This window comes from Simochromis diagramma, unplaced genomic scaffold (genome assembly GCF_900408965.1).
Source record: "Simochromis diagramma unplaced genomic scaffold, fSimDia1.1 OVJJ01000603.1, whole genome shotgun sequence".
NCBI classification, from domain to species: domain Eukaryota; kingdom Metazoa; phylum Chordata; class Actinopteri; order Cichliformes; family Cichlidae; genus Simochromis; species Simochromis diagramma.
In genome coordinates, this window is record NW_024387414.1 from 20,900,482 (window position 1) to 20,916,928 (window position 16,447).

Here is a 16,447-nt window from a genome sequence, read left to right on the forward strand (position 1 = left end):
ATTACGTTTATGTCACAGCATGGCCTGAGACGCATTTTTGCATGATTACCAGTCAACAGCAAATTTTAAACTGGTTTGAACTGTTGTCGCCATTGCTTCAGTGTTGTTTCGGCCTTTTTCAGTGAAATATCAGCGCAGGAGCTCAGATAGTCTCAGATTATACAGAGCGAGATGCTGCAACAGTTTGAAAGGATGAGACTTTCCAGAGAAATCCTTAGAAAAAATAAAATAAAACTTCAAGGATTTCTTTGTTTCCTGTTCTCATTACTTCTACTCCTGTACCAGCGCTGGTGCAGAGGTTTGTTTTCTGAGCACCAGTGTAAAAGGTGATGGGGGTGTGGTGACATCACAGTTGCCGTGCAACAGAACAAATGCAGTGACCATGAACCAGACATTATATGGGAGTCACACTGACAGAAATGCATTTCTTAATAAGAACACATACAACTTCTGTAGTTTTTTTTTTCACAAAACCAAAGTTAGAAACTGAAAAGTGAGTAAAGAAAAGTGTTTCAGCTGCAAATGTTCACTGTAGAAACTGATACAGGTAGAACAGAGCTTCAGTGCTACCAGCCTGATGTCTCATCACTGATTGTTCTGAAGCATCAAGCTTCACCCGTATGTGATTGGGGTTGGCGTTCACTTAGCTTCAACATTATTCTGGGTTCACCACCACTAGTTTTGTGTCCCATGCTGTCCCAGATCAGATAGTGTGCAAGCAACAGTGAATAGTTTTCTGTCCTAGATGCAGTGTGCACTTTACCATCAAATTCTTGTCCTTTTGTGCAAAAATAAATAATAATCTGCGTCTCAGGGTCTCAGTCATCCAGGTCATTTTAGTCTTGAGAGCTTGAAAAAAAGGTGACTGAAGTTTTGTAGCTTTTTAAAGACATTTCACCTCTTCAGAGACTTCTTTAGTTTTAAAACAACAATGTTCGGCGCAGTGCAGCGAGGAGTGCTCTGACCTCAACCTAGGAGAAACCAAACAGCCAATCCACAAATGCATGGCTCAACATAGAAGAGCCGGCTCAACGGGACAAGACTCAGCTGGTCAGGATGCCGGGTTCACTAAGCTTTGTTGGAAGTGCTGACAATCTGATGTTGTAAAATAATCTAAAAGCTGCGGCTAATGTTACCGCTCACATTATCAATAGTGGGGATAATGACATTCAGGACCACCTCCAATAAACAGCTTTCCTTATCAACAGGGAATTGTCTCCAGGCCTGTCTAGACTTTAGACTGCACAGGTGTACCACAAAAACTGGACATAGACTATATCTGCAGATCAGAGGTGCAAAACATCCTGAACTCACTTAAAAATTTCACTTAATAAAGCTTGATGTTGCTTTTATTTGTGGGTTTTTGCATGATGACTTTTTGAATTTTGCCTCTTGTTCTTGTTGTTGTTCACTGGCCAAAAATAGGCTCAAATAATTGTTTTGTAAAACAAAACATCTGTCAAAGTTCTATTGAAGTTATAGTGAAAGCAAACAACCTTTTCAGCTTATTTCAACCACTGACAGCAGCTCAATCAAATGAACAGTATGAGCGCAGTTTCCTGTGTGGAGAACTGAGTGAGTCACGCTTGAAGCCAGAAACAAATTAGAATAGCTTTTGAAATTCAGATTTTTCAAAGTGTGGCATCACATTTATGCACAGGAAAGCTCATTATGTTTCAAAACACTAAAACACACAGAGAGTTAATGTCTGTGATTGTGCCCGAGCTTTTTTGGAAGCTGTTGTAAAATAATCTAAACAGTGTGACCACATTCCATCGGTGTTACTGTCCCATCATCTCCATCAGTGGTTTTTATATGTGCTTTGATTTCATATACGTCTGAGTATCCACTCTTATAGTATCTGTAATTTTTCTCCTCTAGGTTCTGCTCTCTGGTCTCATTGGAGTGGTGTCATGGAAGAGGCCGCTCTCTCTTGTGGTGAGTGTCCTCTGAACGCCCACACTGAGCTGCTAACCTGACAACTCTGAGCAAAGAAACAGTACCTTAGGGGGAGTCTTTTATTGTCATAATGGTTACAGAATGTCCTCTCCTGTCAGGATCAACACATGTAGAAAAGTAAACATATCACAACCTTGTCAGAGAATTAAGCTTTTCTGTAAGTGAATCAGACCCATTTTGAATTCATGAAAAGTAGCGCTGAGTTTCAAAAAGTTGTATCATGGTATTTGTTATAATTCTTAAGTCTCCTTTCTGTCAGTTTACAATGGTTGAGTATACTTTGAAAATTATGATATGCATAAAATAATATATAAACAGTTCAATACAATCATAAAAATGAAATAAAATATATATAAAACGCTTTTTAGTTTCATATAACAATACTTTTTGGCGCTTACATGCAGGAAATACAGGAATCCAAGTATTCAGGAAATACTAGTAATGAGAGAGACGGGAACCAAAACACAGCTGAAAACAACCAAGGAATCAGTGATGGCAGGGACAGCAAGAAAAGGTAGACACATGAAGGAAAATGGAGCCTTTCAAGGTAAAATCAGGAAGTAACCAAAGAAAGCAGGCAGACAAAAAGAGACTGAACACGAGACATGGAGAGAGAGAGATGAGAAAACTGTGAATGACAGACACAAACAAAGACAAACAGAAAATTAAAATTCAACCAAACCCCCACACAGAACCCCAAACCAAAGATAACCCAAAACACAAGACTTTCATAATAAGCTACTAAACTTATAATAAGCTAATAAGGCAAAAGTACCCCAAAACACAAACAATGTGGCTCAAACACAAATGAGTCCTCAAAACTAAAAAGAATCATAAACTCTCAAAAAACTCAAAAACCATGAAATAATCACTTTGGTGCTGTAAAGAGCAGCTTTGAAACAAAATGATTCCTCCAAATGTTGTAGTGAAAATTGTTCTGTGGTCAGAAAAAATACCTGCTAGCTTTGTAACACACTGTCTTTCCCTCTCCTGGCTCCCTGTGGCTGTGTGTAGAAGATCTCTGGTCCAGGACAGAAGCAGTGCAACCAGAAATGACTAGAAAACAAATCTCATCTTATAAAACCAAACCTTCCAAACAGCAGGCACGGCTCCTCTGCTGTTATTTTGGAGCGCAGCTTTTTTTATCCTCCTTGCTTTTCCCAGCTACTAACACATTCGTGTTAGTGTTGTAAATTGTCCCCGTTTCACTATTTATCTATTTTACTGTGACGACTGCATATAACTGAATGTTAGCATCCCAAGTGTTTTGTCTGTTTACTGCTATTGCAACATTAGAAAAATTGACATTATATATTGAAGATCCTTGTTTTTCTATAAAGAAAAAGATTAGTTGATATTTGATTCATGACTAATGAAATTATAAATCATAATTATCTTTAGAACATAGATCATGTCCATAGGAATACAAAAATAATCAGGTTTGTATTCCAGCGGCACAAATGCAAGTGTGTCTTGTTAAAACTGTGACTGATCACATTTGCACAGATGGAAACTGTGTTCCTGATTTTTTTTAAAAAGCAAAACATTTGTAAGTTCAATGTCTGGAGCACCAACCTCTGTGGCTCAGATAATAATCTGAAAATGGGGGGAAAAAAGGTGTTTTTATTTTTCCTTTTTTCTAAAAGGCAGCTCCATGCTGGAAAACTCCAAAGAAATAAGAATTCATACAAGTTTGTGTTACCCTTTACAGAAAAGCACTCTGGCCTAAACCAGAATAGAAGGATAGGTAGGAGGCCGTGGTGCACAGCTGAGAAAAAGGACAAAGTACACACAGAGTTTGTGACGTGTGTTTTTTGAGAAACACACACTTCACAGGTCCTAAATGGCCAGCCTTCAAGGCAGAGTTGCAACGGGATAAAAAAAAGCCACTGAAAGGAAAAGATTGAGATGGTTAAAAGTACACAGATACTGAAGGACTGATGGGTATAGGTTTGATGTTTGGGTCACTAATAACAACTTTTGTGTGAAGTACAGTCAATTAAAGGTGCAGCAGGAGTGCTTGACACAATCTATCAAGCATGATTGAGAAATGTCTTGATTTAGGAGGCTTTGGTAGTGGTAAAGAAAGAAAAATTTAGGTAGTCGTGCCATACCCTCTGCACGCTGCTGAGGTTGGAGGAAGAACAAAACTGGAAACTATGCAAGAACTATGAGAGGAAGCACTCTGCTGGAATTCTGTCTGTAACACAGTGGCTATTGAGATGTTGTGTGTATGAATTTCTCCAGATTACCCCAACATACTGAAAAACTGAAGGTCTGCAAGGCTGTGTTAGCAGCAAAGGGTGGATTCTTTAATTGTTTTAAATAAAAAATCTCATGCATGTTTATATTACAAACAATTTGCAAACCGCTGTTTATCAGCTCATAAAACGTCGTCACATATTTAGCGTTATCGCTGAAGGCGCCAAAAAGATGCTTAACGCTGTCATTTCAACCTGTTAGTACATTGTGACAGAGTCTGTGACTCCACACCTTCTTGCTGGTAGCACTTTGTGGCTTTGCCAGAGCTGTAGAAACTGGAGCTGTCGGAGAACACAACTTTAGTGCATGTGCGCACAGTTGTGTCGAACAACCCCGTGCGTTGTGTGTTTTCACAGCCGCTGACCTGAAAACATCACAACCAAAGTCAGAAGTCTTAGCTCTTTTCGCTTTTCCTGTCAAAGCCTGTGCAGATAAAAAAAATAAATAAATAAATATCAAATAAAATAAAAATTAAATGCTCTACTGTGTGACTCAGCCCAAATGTTTGTCTTTCTGAACTCAGACCATGGCATCAGAGGACCGGTGCATGAATTTATTTCAGTGCCACGAGTGGAGTTTGACACTTAAGAAGAAGATAAATGTGAAACTCATTCTATTGTTTTTGAAAAGGGATGAAATTGTAAATTTCTACAATGAAAATAAATGCCACCTTGTTTTGTTGTTGGTCGCACCCTTAACAAAGACAAGAGGGAAATAATTAGATGTCAAATCCTTTCAAATGCTCAAATCAAATCCAAATAATAGTCTTTTCTGACTCATCATTCAGACAATGTATTATTCATCATCGCCAACAATCGCTCCAAACTCTTTTCAGAAGGTGTCTCTTCTGTTTCCACACTGCAGACACCCAAATGCTCCTCTTAGCTAAGTTAAGAGAAATGTTCTAAATGGAGGCGCATTTTAAAACTGTAAGTGGTTATTCTTAGGATTGTGAGTGGTATTTTTAAATGTAGCTAAATCGCTCTGCATTTTTAAAGATGCACACAGATCCTGCAGTACTGCCTTACCTCTGAATTTTAAGTTCCCTTTAAAGACTTTAGAAATTATTAGATGACTGTCGTGTTCTTGCTGTAGGCCTCATACCCCGTTATCGTGATAGTGTGATACAGTGCATAACAAAAATCCTTCTTTCCTCTCCTTTAAGACATGCAGGTTTATTTTAGAGATGGCGCGATACCACTTTTTTATGTCCGATACCGATACCGATATCATAAATTTGGATATCTGCCGGTACTGATATGAATCCGACATAGTGTGTTTTTTAATCAATAAAACTGTTTTTTTAATATCTTGCGGCATTTTGTATAAGTTCATACTCAAGTTTAAATAAACAACACTAAAGCTATTCTGTTATACTTGTATGTAAAAAATACACTGCACCCAAAGTATTTCATAGTTCAGCAACACTGATCAATCTAATAAACTTAAAGCTACTCCATCCTCCCTATTCTGGTATTTTAAAGAGTACTTAGCAGAAATATTAAGCAACCTAATTAATAGGGACGGACTCTCGACAGAAAAGCCGATCAGCTGATCATTAATCAGTTTCATGATTGAAGTAGCACCAGGAGAGGGAGGGAGAGAGAAGGGGCAGTCGCTCCATATATCGGTTGTTAAGCTTAAGTGGGAATGCTTTACAAACGTTCAGAGATGAACTTACACACTTGCTTTACTTCTCTCTGGGATAACTTCCTCAGAAATGAAATGCCGGTTTGGTAGCGAGGCTACAAATACACACAGCCGCTCTATCACGTGATGCATACTGCTCCGACACGCTACGGTTATGAGCCGAGTTACGTCATGTCGCAAGTTTTGTGAGGTCCTTTTTTGATATTTAATGGATCGGATTACATTTTTTATTTCTCTCCGATATCCGATCCAGTAATTTACATCAGTATCGGACCGATAGTGATATCGAATCGGTCCATTTCTAATTTATTTATGATTGATAACTTTCTGTCCTTTAAAGTCGAGATCAGGTTTCGGGTATGGCTCATGCTAGAAGCTCCTGTCCAATTCTATTTCATACTCCCTCAATGCCATAAATAATCTCATCTCAATTTTGCAGCTTTACCCAGATCACCTGCACCCCTCATCCTCCTCACTGCATACTTGTCTCTCACCCTTTGGTTTTATCACCTTGCTTCCCCGCTACTTATATCAGCATCCTCTCTTCACATTTCCCTCCCCTCCATCTTCCATCACTGAGGTGTTCATAGAAATCAGTCACACTTTGTGCTCTGTAAAAGAGTTAAATCCTCTTATGTCTGTTTTCTTAAAAAGCATAGCCAATTTACTGGAATAATCTGTGCATGCTAGTGTACAGGGGTGTCAGTTCATGGTCGCTGCTTTCTGTCTTGAGGGAGGTGGTCCAGTAATTTCTTGTTTTTAAGACTGTTACTGTAGCATCCAATGTTCAGTTCTGACAGGCGAGCTTTTCAGTTTCTGGCCTGGACCCAGTGATGACTGGCAGGTGACTAATACACCGGCTGGACAAGCTCAGGCCTGGCAACAATGCACCATCCCATCTGCCAACTGTGGATGGTCATGCTCTGCATCGTGATTCGTAATGACTGGAGTTTCTCCAGACTGTTTAGGCATATCTGTTAAATACTTGGGTTTCTAAGCTGACTTCTGCCAGATTGGTGTCTGAACACAAAGTCCAGGGGACAATTAAATGACCTGGGAAGTTTTGGATTTTGCTTTGCAAAACAATTCAGAAAACGGAAGATTAATCTGGACCAAAGGAGAAAGTATTTGGAGAAAATATGCAAAATGATTATCTTTTAGAGTTGAACAATTGATTGGGCAAAAGAAGATGCAGTAGAGACTATAGTATATAAAACATACATCAACATCATTTGGTTTTGATGGTCTCTCCTACCATCGACCGACCCTGCAAGTGCTAACCCCAACTCCTGTTTGTCTACACAGACACTAGATAAAACTTATTTATGTTTCAGTGTTAGTTGATTCTACTTTAAGCTGATGTAAATGAGTCAAACACTCAGGGCCAAGCATAAACACAAAATCCTTTTAATTCTGTATTTGTGTCCAGGACTGAGGACCATCTTAACTACATTAACAAATGTTTTCTAGTTCCAATTACAGCGTATGTACTTTCTCATCACAAAGGCAACCACTGCCAATAATGGAAATAGCTTTTAAAAATTAAAGCAAAGTAATGAGAAATGAAGTGGCATTAAAATCACAGCTGTTTGGATTCCAATGGAGAAAATGTAGAAGTATAGTCGGTGGCAGTTTCCTCCAACTTGCTACTAAGTATCCACCACATAGTGAGGTGTAGTGAGAGAACGAAGAGGCTGAAACAAGATTACAAGAAATTTAAGGAGTACAGTGATGTGATGGTATTGCATTACCAAACATGGGCTGGGTATTACTTTATTTAGGGGCTTAAGTGCAAACAGACCAAAGGCTATAAGTGTACAATCACTTTATTACATAGACCTGTTCAACCACTCCCTTAACACAAATATCTAATCAGCTACACAGAAGCACCTCAATGAATTTAAGCATACAGACATGATCAAGAAGACCTGCTGAAGTGAGTATTTTTCCTTCACAATCACCAAAATTGAACCATGGAAGACTGGAAAAACATTGCCAGGTCAGATGAATGTTGGTTTTCGGAGGGACATTTAGATCACAGGTCATAATTTAGAGTGAAAGTAATGAAAGGATGGAAAGGATCCATCCTGCCTGGTATCAGTGGTTGAGACTGGTGATGGTGGCTTATTGGTGTGGGTGATAGTTTTACACTTTGGGCCCTTTAATACCAGCTGAGTGTCATTTAAATGCTTTAGCCTACCTGAGAATTGTCCATATCCATCAATTTATGAGCACGGTGGCACCGTGTGCCCATCTTCTGATCGCAACTTCCAGCACCTTGTCACAAAGCTCAGTCATCTGAAAAAGAGTTCACTGTACTCAAATGGCCTCCACAGTCACCAGATCTCAGTCTAATAGAGCACCTTTGATGTATCGTGGAACACGAGATCCATATCATGGATGTGTAGCTGACAAACCTGCAGCAACTGTGCGACGCTATCATCTCAATATAGACCAAAAGCAGTGTTTCCAGCACCTTGCTGACTCTATACTGCAAATAAATAAGGCAGTTCTACTATTAGCAAGAATGATTTCTATCTCCTGTGATGTTATTTTTTTGGTAAAATTGTCATGTGTTAGTTGCGGCTGTTAAAAAGCTCTTTGTATTTATCACAGATATAATAAGTACTAAAAAAAGCCACGTATGAGACAAAAAACATGAAAGAGACAGAGAAAGAAAAGCTTGTGTGTTCTCTTCAGCTCTGACACGTTGCAGTAAAGTCAGCGCGTGACGCTGAGTGCAATGCTTGGGTGGTTGGAGATGGGACGTTTGTATGTCAGAATGGAAAAACAGGTGCACTATTGTGGAGACGTGAGATGTGTTGAATGAAAAATTCTTCCTAGCCTTAGCCTCTCATCTAAATGCCACGCAAAAGATTTATTCAAATAATGCGCACAGCCAAATGAGAAACATACAGCGTCCACACTTGAGGGAAATCCCCTTCGTCCATCTTATCTAAAACAAGCAATAAACATCTTCTATCGACTTTTCTCGCTCAATCCAGCCTATTGCATTAAAGCCATGGCAGATTTACTCCACATCACTCAGAGCAAGGAGACAGACAAGACTACCTACAGTCTTCTGCTTTTTGTGACTGTGATGGATTATGTGTTTAGAGAGAGCGGCAGAAAGACAGAGAATGAATTAGAGGGCAGTAAGTCCTTGTTTGCCCCGTCAGAAAACAACAGTGTGATAGTCTGCGCCAAAGAATTAAATGTCTCAACTTTTATAGCTATTGTCGCTTTGATGATGGTTTGTTTTTAGTGTAAATGCATACAGTACCCACAGCACATGCATTTTTAATACATAGTTACTTTTTTATCAGTGAGCTTCCTGCGCAATAAGCACTTCATCATATTTAATCACACTGCTGTTTTATGCAACAATCTGATCTTGGCTAAGCAAGAAGATTAGTGTCGCTCTGAAGTTAGTGCAACCTTCAGTTGCTAGGGAAAAGTGTGTATTCTCTAACTGGTTGGTGAGTGGTTGCTGGAGGTTGCTGACAGCGCTCAGGGAGTGCTGCATTAAAAAGCCTCCTTGTGATTGCTTTGGTCATGAGCATCTGCAGTCGACCGCAGTTTTCTTGAAAATCTGTGGAAGCAGAGAACATTTGACTTCAAATCAAATGTTGTGCCTTACTGCAGCAACCAACATGTTTTAAATGGTAAATAGACCTTTTCTTATATACAGCTTTTCTATTCTGCATGAGCACTAAAAGCAGTTTATACAACATGCCTCATTTACCCATTCATACTCACATGAATACACTGGAGAGCAGTTTGGGTTTCAGTATCATGCCCAAGGATAGTTAGGCATGCAGACTGTTTGGGTCCACTACCACTCTGTAGGGACCACTATCTAAACCTATGTGACTGCTATATAAACTCTAGTGCAAAAAAATTGTGCATTACAAAGAAGCTACTTTAAGCTGCTCGCTTGACACTAGGGATCACCACATCAGGCAGCTCCACATGTTTGATTTGGAAATTTTACACTAGATTGAATGGCTCACCACACAAATGTGTAAAAAACCGCTACAGTATAGAGCCACTAAACTGGTTGTGTTATAATTAAAATAACAACATAAGAAAATGTAAAGATATTGTTTTAAGAAAAAAAAAAGCCAGGGGGTTACTTGTTTTTTTAATGCACAAAGCCTTCGTTCATTCAAATGGAGCAGCATCCAAAATAAAGTCCTTACACACACTCAGGAGTTTATTTGGTAGTAAGAGAAGTACTGTAAAATGAGAGTGTATGCATTTTTGCATATGTGAAAAGCCACGCGTAGCTCTGTGGGACTGTAATTATGCAGCAATGAACTGTTGAAGCCACGATAAAGCACACTAATGAAATAAAAGTAAATTCTCAGAAAGTAAATCTGTCAATCAGTTTGATTGCTAAACATCAGTTTGAATACTAAATACATTCCCCAAAATGTGGATCTAAAGGTATAGATCTAGTCTGGTATAGCACCTGCTGACAGACTTTAGTTTGTCCTGTTCATTCATAAAAATTAAGAAGATTTTACACGGTAGTGACTCCTCTGGTCTGAACTGTAGCATGAAAGGGTTTAAATAATAGAGAGGCCCAGCAGTCTTGTGGTGAAACGGTCACTGCACTTGTGAGGTGTCAGGGGGTAACACGGTCTTACATGTGCAGCTACTTTATGTTCATGTTTCCATAAGAATTGAAGGGCAAGTCGCCCTCCAGTGAGAGCACACAGGGTCGGAGTAGGGATGTAGTGTGGTAGTAGTGTGTCTGAGTGCTTCACCGTGTCACTGATTTTGGCTGCGTGTACCGCAACTATCTGACTCTTGACCTTTTTTGTGGATCCTGTTTTTGCTCTGTTTCCAACAGAAATATATCCCTACTCATGAAACACAGAGCAATGAATGATTAAAGATGCCATTCCCTCTGCCTTTACTGCAGCTGTGAACATTTTTTTGCATGAATTTGTTTTTAGCTGAATTTTAGCCAAGCTAGCAGTTTAGCTGTCCTTCACTTTGGCCCCAACTGTAATATCTCAGCAACTTTTGTTTGGTTTACCATAAAATTTGGCACAGACATCCGCTGTGCCCGGAGGATGGAATGCACTGACTCTTTGTGCACTGTCATTGTGACCACGTTAGCATGCTGACGCTTGCATTTCGCTTAAAGCTCTCCTTTGACAGCCACGCAAAGCTTTTTTTCCCTTCTTTTTTCATGCAGTATTTTGGAGCTAACAAGCAAATGTTTGCTAAATAAATAACCCTGTAGTTTGATTGCGTTCACCCAGGCGTCACATGCCTCTTTAATAAAGTGGCTAAAAATAAAATTCTCTGCATCTTTCCGATGATTAGTCAAACTTTGACCTTGTTTTGATATAAAAGCAGCACAGTAATAATACCGATTTCTTATTCTCAGTATTTCCTAAATCAGCTTACTATAATTTTGCAATATTACATTCTATGTAAATGTATTAGTGGGTTGCATTAGAACAACGCACCACCTGGAGTTTAGAGCTTAGAGTTTGTGAAACAAACAGGGATAAATTCTTGTGGGTTTTCCTTTGAATTGAGTTACTGTCAGATCCGTTCATGGCTACCTTCCATCGTGATGCATAAATCACCCTCGTCAAAGGTTTATCCTGACACCTCTAAGTGCCTGACCTATACTGTATGCCCAGAGAATTTTAAAGCTGCATTACTGCTGAGAAAATCTTTTTTTTTCTCTGCTGGCCTCATTTTTTTCATTGTTTTTAATGGAAGTGAGAAGCCGTTGTACATTCCCGAGAGTGCTTAACGCTAAGCAGGTTTTCAGCTCTCATAACACTGTTGGACTCCTTGAGAATACTTCAATTATCACAAAGAATAGCCTCGACGAGCACTTATGGAACTGAGAACTGCTATTGTGGCTAAACAGAGGTGTCCGCGAGGGCAAACGTTTCATCTGCACAAAGATAGTCACCTCAGTTTGTGGCGTGGTGAGACTCTCCGATGCATCCATTAACCTTTAGGTTGACAGTCTGCAACTATAGCTTTATTTCCCGGCCTCATCCAAGGGAAGTGACAATAATCCCTCTGCTGCCTGCTTTTACAGACTTCTGACAATAAAAAACAAGCATTCACATTTGATCTTTAAAGATTAGACTCAGCCATTGTGTCCTTTCCCCACATTTGTTGCACCATTTAGCAATGTTTGTGCAACTCCTAACAGGCTAGTGCTGTATTATGAGCACACACATACTGTACTATACCAGACAGTTTCATTGATTTTCAGTTTTAGAAACTTAAAAAGGAGTTTATGTTCTGCAACTTGAATTCTGCACTGTCTTTAGAAGCTCTACAGCCTTTAGGGAAAGAAAAAAAAGTAAATACCTTATTTTGTATTTCCCCCGCAGACCTTTATTTAAAACAATGTGAGTTGGATTTGTTGAGGACTTCTCTACAGAGACAAATGACAGCAAATTCTTCCAAAACCACACACCCAAGTTATCTGGCATGCAAAGCAGTCTGGTGATGCTAGGAGAAAGATAAAGTCTGAAAACGGGAGAAGGTTTGAATTACAAACAACTGCTAAACCGTTTTATTCTCTGGAATTAAGTTTAGACCCAAACATCGCTGTAGCTTTTGTCCAAATAAACCCCACGGCAAACAATTATTCTCCCAGTCTAAGGGTTTTGATTCAAGTCGGACACATCTTAATATAGTGTGTGAATATATAAACAAAGAAGAAGCAAGATAACTGGGCGAATAACTGATTAAGTGATCCTTGGAAAGCAACAAAATCATTTATAACAGCTTATTTATAATAGCGCTCACATAGTCGCATGTTTTAAATTCAAAACGTGAGCGCAGATCAGATTATGCAGTAGCACGTCCAGCCTGAAGAGTAGGACTTTGGATGAATGTTATTTTTCCTGAAAACGGTGGAAAACGTGCTGGTTTACAGGGATGTTTTGTTGTTTGAGAAACAAACAACCAATCAGCAGCAATATGTATATAAACTGCATATAAACAGGCAGAGCAGACAGTGGATCAGCTGGCATTTGAGCAAAACCTTCATGAATAAAGATTTTCCTACAGTTTGTCAGGGTAGAGTAAAAATATACCAAATAAAATGACTTTGAATAAAACTGTAAAAGTTAGACATGCGTGTAGCAGTTTCAGGATTTAATGTCCCTGCATGCTAAACTTTAGTATAGCTTTATTTCACAAATGCATGGGTATGCCCGCATATAGAAAGGCTGTATGTGTGTGTGATCCACAGCAACATTTCAGTGGCATGTTAATGGCCTTCCTGGGGATGAATTTAGGAGTCCAAGGGAAATTTTCCAGCACTCTGAGCTGTTGTTTTCTTGCAACACATGCACACAGACCTCAAATATGGTCATGAGGGCAGCCGCTTCCCTTAAATGAACACATATCAATGCGTTCCACATCTCCAAATATCTAGCTAACGATGCACACAAATCACTAAGAGAACATACACATCATAGCTGTAGACTTTCCATTACGATCACATAACTACAGCCGGGCCAGCAGGACATCGGTGAAAGGTTTTATGAGGTGCTCTCTGTGACAGGCTGTGACCCTGACAGCCCGTAAATATTACTGCCTGTAGCAGATGAAAGGGGGAGGAAGAGAGAGCGAGGGAGAGAAAGAAGCGACACAGTGACTGATTGTAATGGGGAAACAGACATCAGTGGAATGAAGATTTATAATAACCACAACAACATAACAGAATCAAAACTGCATAGTTTGTGAGTGCAGTTTCTTATCATCCATTTAATTAAACGATTAAAATGTTGTGCACAGGCTAAAACGGTGGGTTTGTCCGCTCAGTTTTGCCTTCCAGTTGTTGAGCTTTTTTGGTTTTTTCACACAGACCATAATGGACAAATTAATCCTCTCATTAAGAGTGAAATTAGCCCATTAGCAGCCTCTGTTCCTGGCTCTGTTGTAAGCAGGGATTGGTTTGGATGTGGGTTTTTTTCCTTCTGCGCCTTTATAAGCTATAAGTAGTCTAACTTAAAGCTTACAGATATGAACGAGACTCACAGGTACATGATGCCAGGCAGTAATTTAAAAACCCATCCTGGCCAGCTTTAATTAAATCTTTACTTTGTCAATTGGCGATGAGAAACAAAAGCACAATAATGAGTTAATGGTTTGTCTTTATTATAAATACTTCATGGCAGATATTTATATCTCTGCTGAGAGGTGATAATGTGACTGCGCAGCTTTGCCATTGTGTGAAAATTAGTTTTTCTATTTTTGTCCACATGTAGAAATGTGCAAAATTATCATTAATGTTACTAAGCCTTCTGCTCAACCATCTCAGGTTTGCATAAAAGATTACAATAGAAAATTTGAGCATTTGTTTAATGATTGTTGTGAAATCTTAGCTTCATTTAGCAAAACCTTTTCAAGATATATTTATTTTAATGTTTCATTGCAATTATTGCATGTGTACAAACTTTAGATCATAAAAACTTTAGAAAACCATCTCAAATGAGCGATTCATGTGTTGAAAATGAAAAGTAGGCACATATATTTTAAAAAATTGTTTTCTGAATTATAACTAGAGTACCATCTGGAAAGTATTTTGTTCTATTTGGATTTGACTATTTATTCATTTTGGTCTTTATGATGCAATTTGTCGTATTTGTTCAATCCAGCATGAAAGCTGAATGACTTTTGCGAATAACAATTTCATATTCAAAAAATATTCTACATGCTGTATTTTGCAGTATTGTAAGATTCAGCTACATATGATTTAAAAATGGTCTGTAATTGTCTTTTGCTATGTGAGTGTTTTTAGTAGCATGTGCTCAAACTTGCAGGAGTGCTGGACTTTTTTGTCATATTTTAACACAACATTGCTCAGACATTTTTTAATATATCTGTCCTAAATTACAGATCCTGTTTTTTGGTTGTTTTTTTTAAGGTAAGAAAGACCAGTGAAATTTCCCGGCTTTTATCATCGCTACGGATTTCAATATCTTTGTTTTCCAACCAAAAAAAATGGTTGGAAAGTTCACAGCAATTATTACAAACGCTCAAATTTTCTACCATGACATTTTTTGCAAATTGGAAACAGTTGAGCAGGAAATAAATGACTAATTTGAGATGGAGTGACCCACAACTTCAGAAATGTTGTTGGATATTAGCAAATACCAGCTCACCTACACAGGATTAGGCATCGCATCCATGAAAATAAATAAATAAATCCAGATATCAACACCATCTGGTGTTTCTATAACCATCTGAACACACACACACTCACACACACACACGCTTAACTGATAGTTTCTTTGCCAAGCAGGCAAACAAACACATTGTTTTCATACAAAGCTTATAATCTAGAGTTTATTAATGTCATTTTGTGTTTAATCATCATCTGCACACAAGTTTTATATGTCATGCTGATAAGCCGGGTTTTGCAAAGAGAGAAAGAGTTTATTGAAAACAGCAGTAAAGCTCGTCTTTGGTGAATTTATTGCCACTCCAGATTTTATTTGTCCATATAAACTTTAGTTTTTAGCCTTTGGGGAATTTCATAAATTCAGCCAAGTCATTACAATTCACACTGCAGTGATCTCAAATTCACTTGCTCGGCTACCCATCAGCAAACCTGCCAGGTTTACAGCAGCTGTTGAGATACATCTAAAAATTTAAGATAAGGGCTCATCTGTCTTACATCCGAATGCTCACTATAGCAGGTTTTGGCATTGGTAACATATCAGTGAGCCCAAAAGAAAAACATCATATCAGACATGCTGTCGCTTTTCATTGACTTCATTCAATTTAATTTCAACCTTTTCCATCCATCCATCCAAACCTTACTGCGTATCCAGTCCAGGTTGTGGGAACAGCACTCTAAACAGAGAAGCTGAACCTCCCTCAGTTTAGTTAGTTAGTTAGTGTTGCTGGATGTCAGTTCAGTGTAAGCTAAAATCACGTCAGGCGTAAGGGCAGGTGAGGTCCTGCAGTATGTTTTATGTGTTGCATGTGTTAACAAATGTCTTTCAGTCACAGATTGTTTTGCTGCTACTTTTCCATCTGCCTTGCCTTAGTCTCGGTTCCAAACCCTAAAGAGGTTGACGTGTTTTCAAGAGAGGACTTTTGTTGTGATGTGGGTGAGAACTTTGGCCATCTGCAGAAAACAAGAATAATAAGAGACGATTTATTATCTGTATAAAACTCTGGTTAATTTGTAGAGTTTGATGTTGCATTACTGGTACAACTGTAGTTTAAAAGCGGCTTTAAATAAATATAAAGTCTATTGAAGCGTGTTGCAACATGCTTCTGTGATACACACGATAAGAAACGCAATAAGGATGTCCCATTTTTTCTTCGGTAGCATCCCCGCCATATATGCCAACAAATAAATAAAAAGCTTCAAACAACATCAAAGAGAATAGTTTGACAGTAGCTGCTGGTTTGTATAGAAGGTAAAAACTATAAAGAAATGTACCATTACTTTTGGGGAAAAAAACCAAAAATAAAGAAAAGTAAAATGTTCTGGAAATTCCTCCCACAACGAAGCTCTTATCTAATCTTATATTCTCAACCTTGACCGGGCACAGCAGGC

At 38.7% G+C, this 16,447-nt stretch overlaps 1 protein-coding gene across 3 annotated transcripts in view; it reads left to right on the forward strand.

Annotated features, from left to right (window-relative positions):
• Positions 1 to 16,447, forward strand: part of fam189a1 (family with sequence similarity 189 member A1) — a 107,102-nt gene that overhangs the window by 47,056 nt on the left and 43,599 nt on the right. For all 3 annotated transcript variants that reach the window (XM_040012016.1, XM_040012014.1, XM_040012015.1), the window contains exon 2: positions 1,882 to 1,938. In XM_040012016.1, the coding sequence (XP_039867950.1) occupies positions 1,882 to 1,938 (57 nt within the window). The remainder of the gene's footprint in view (positions 1 to 1,881; positions 1,939 to 16,447) is intronic.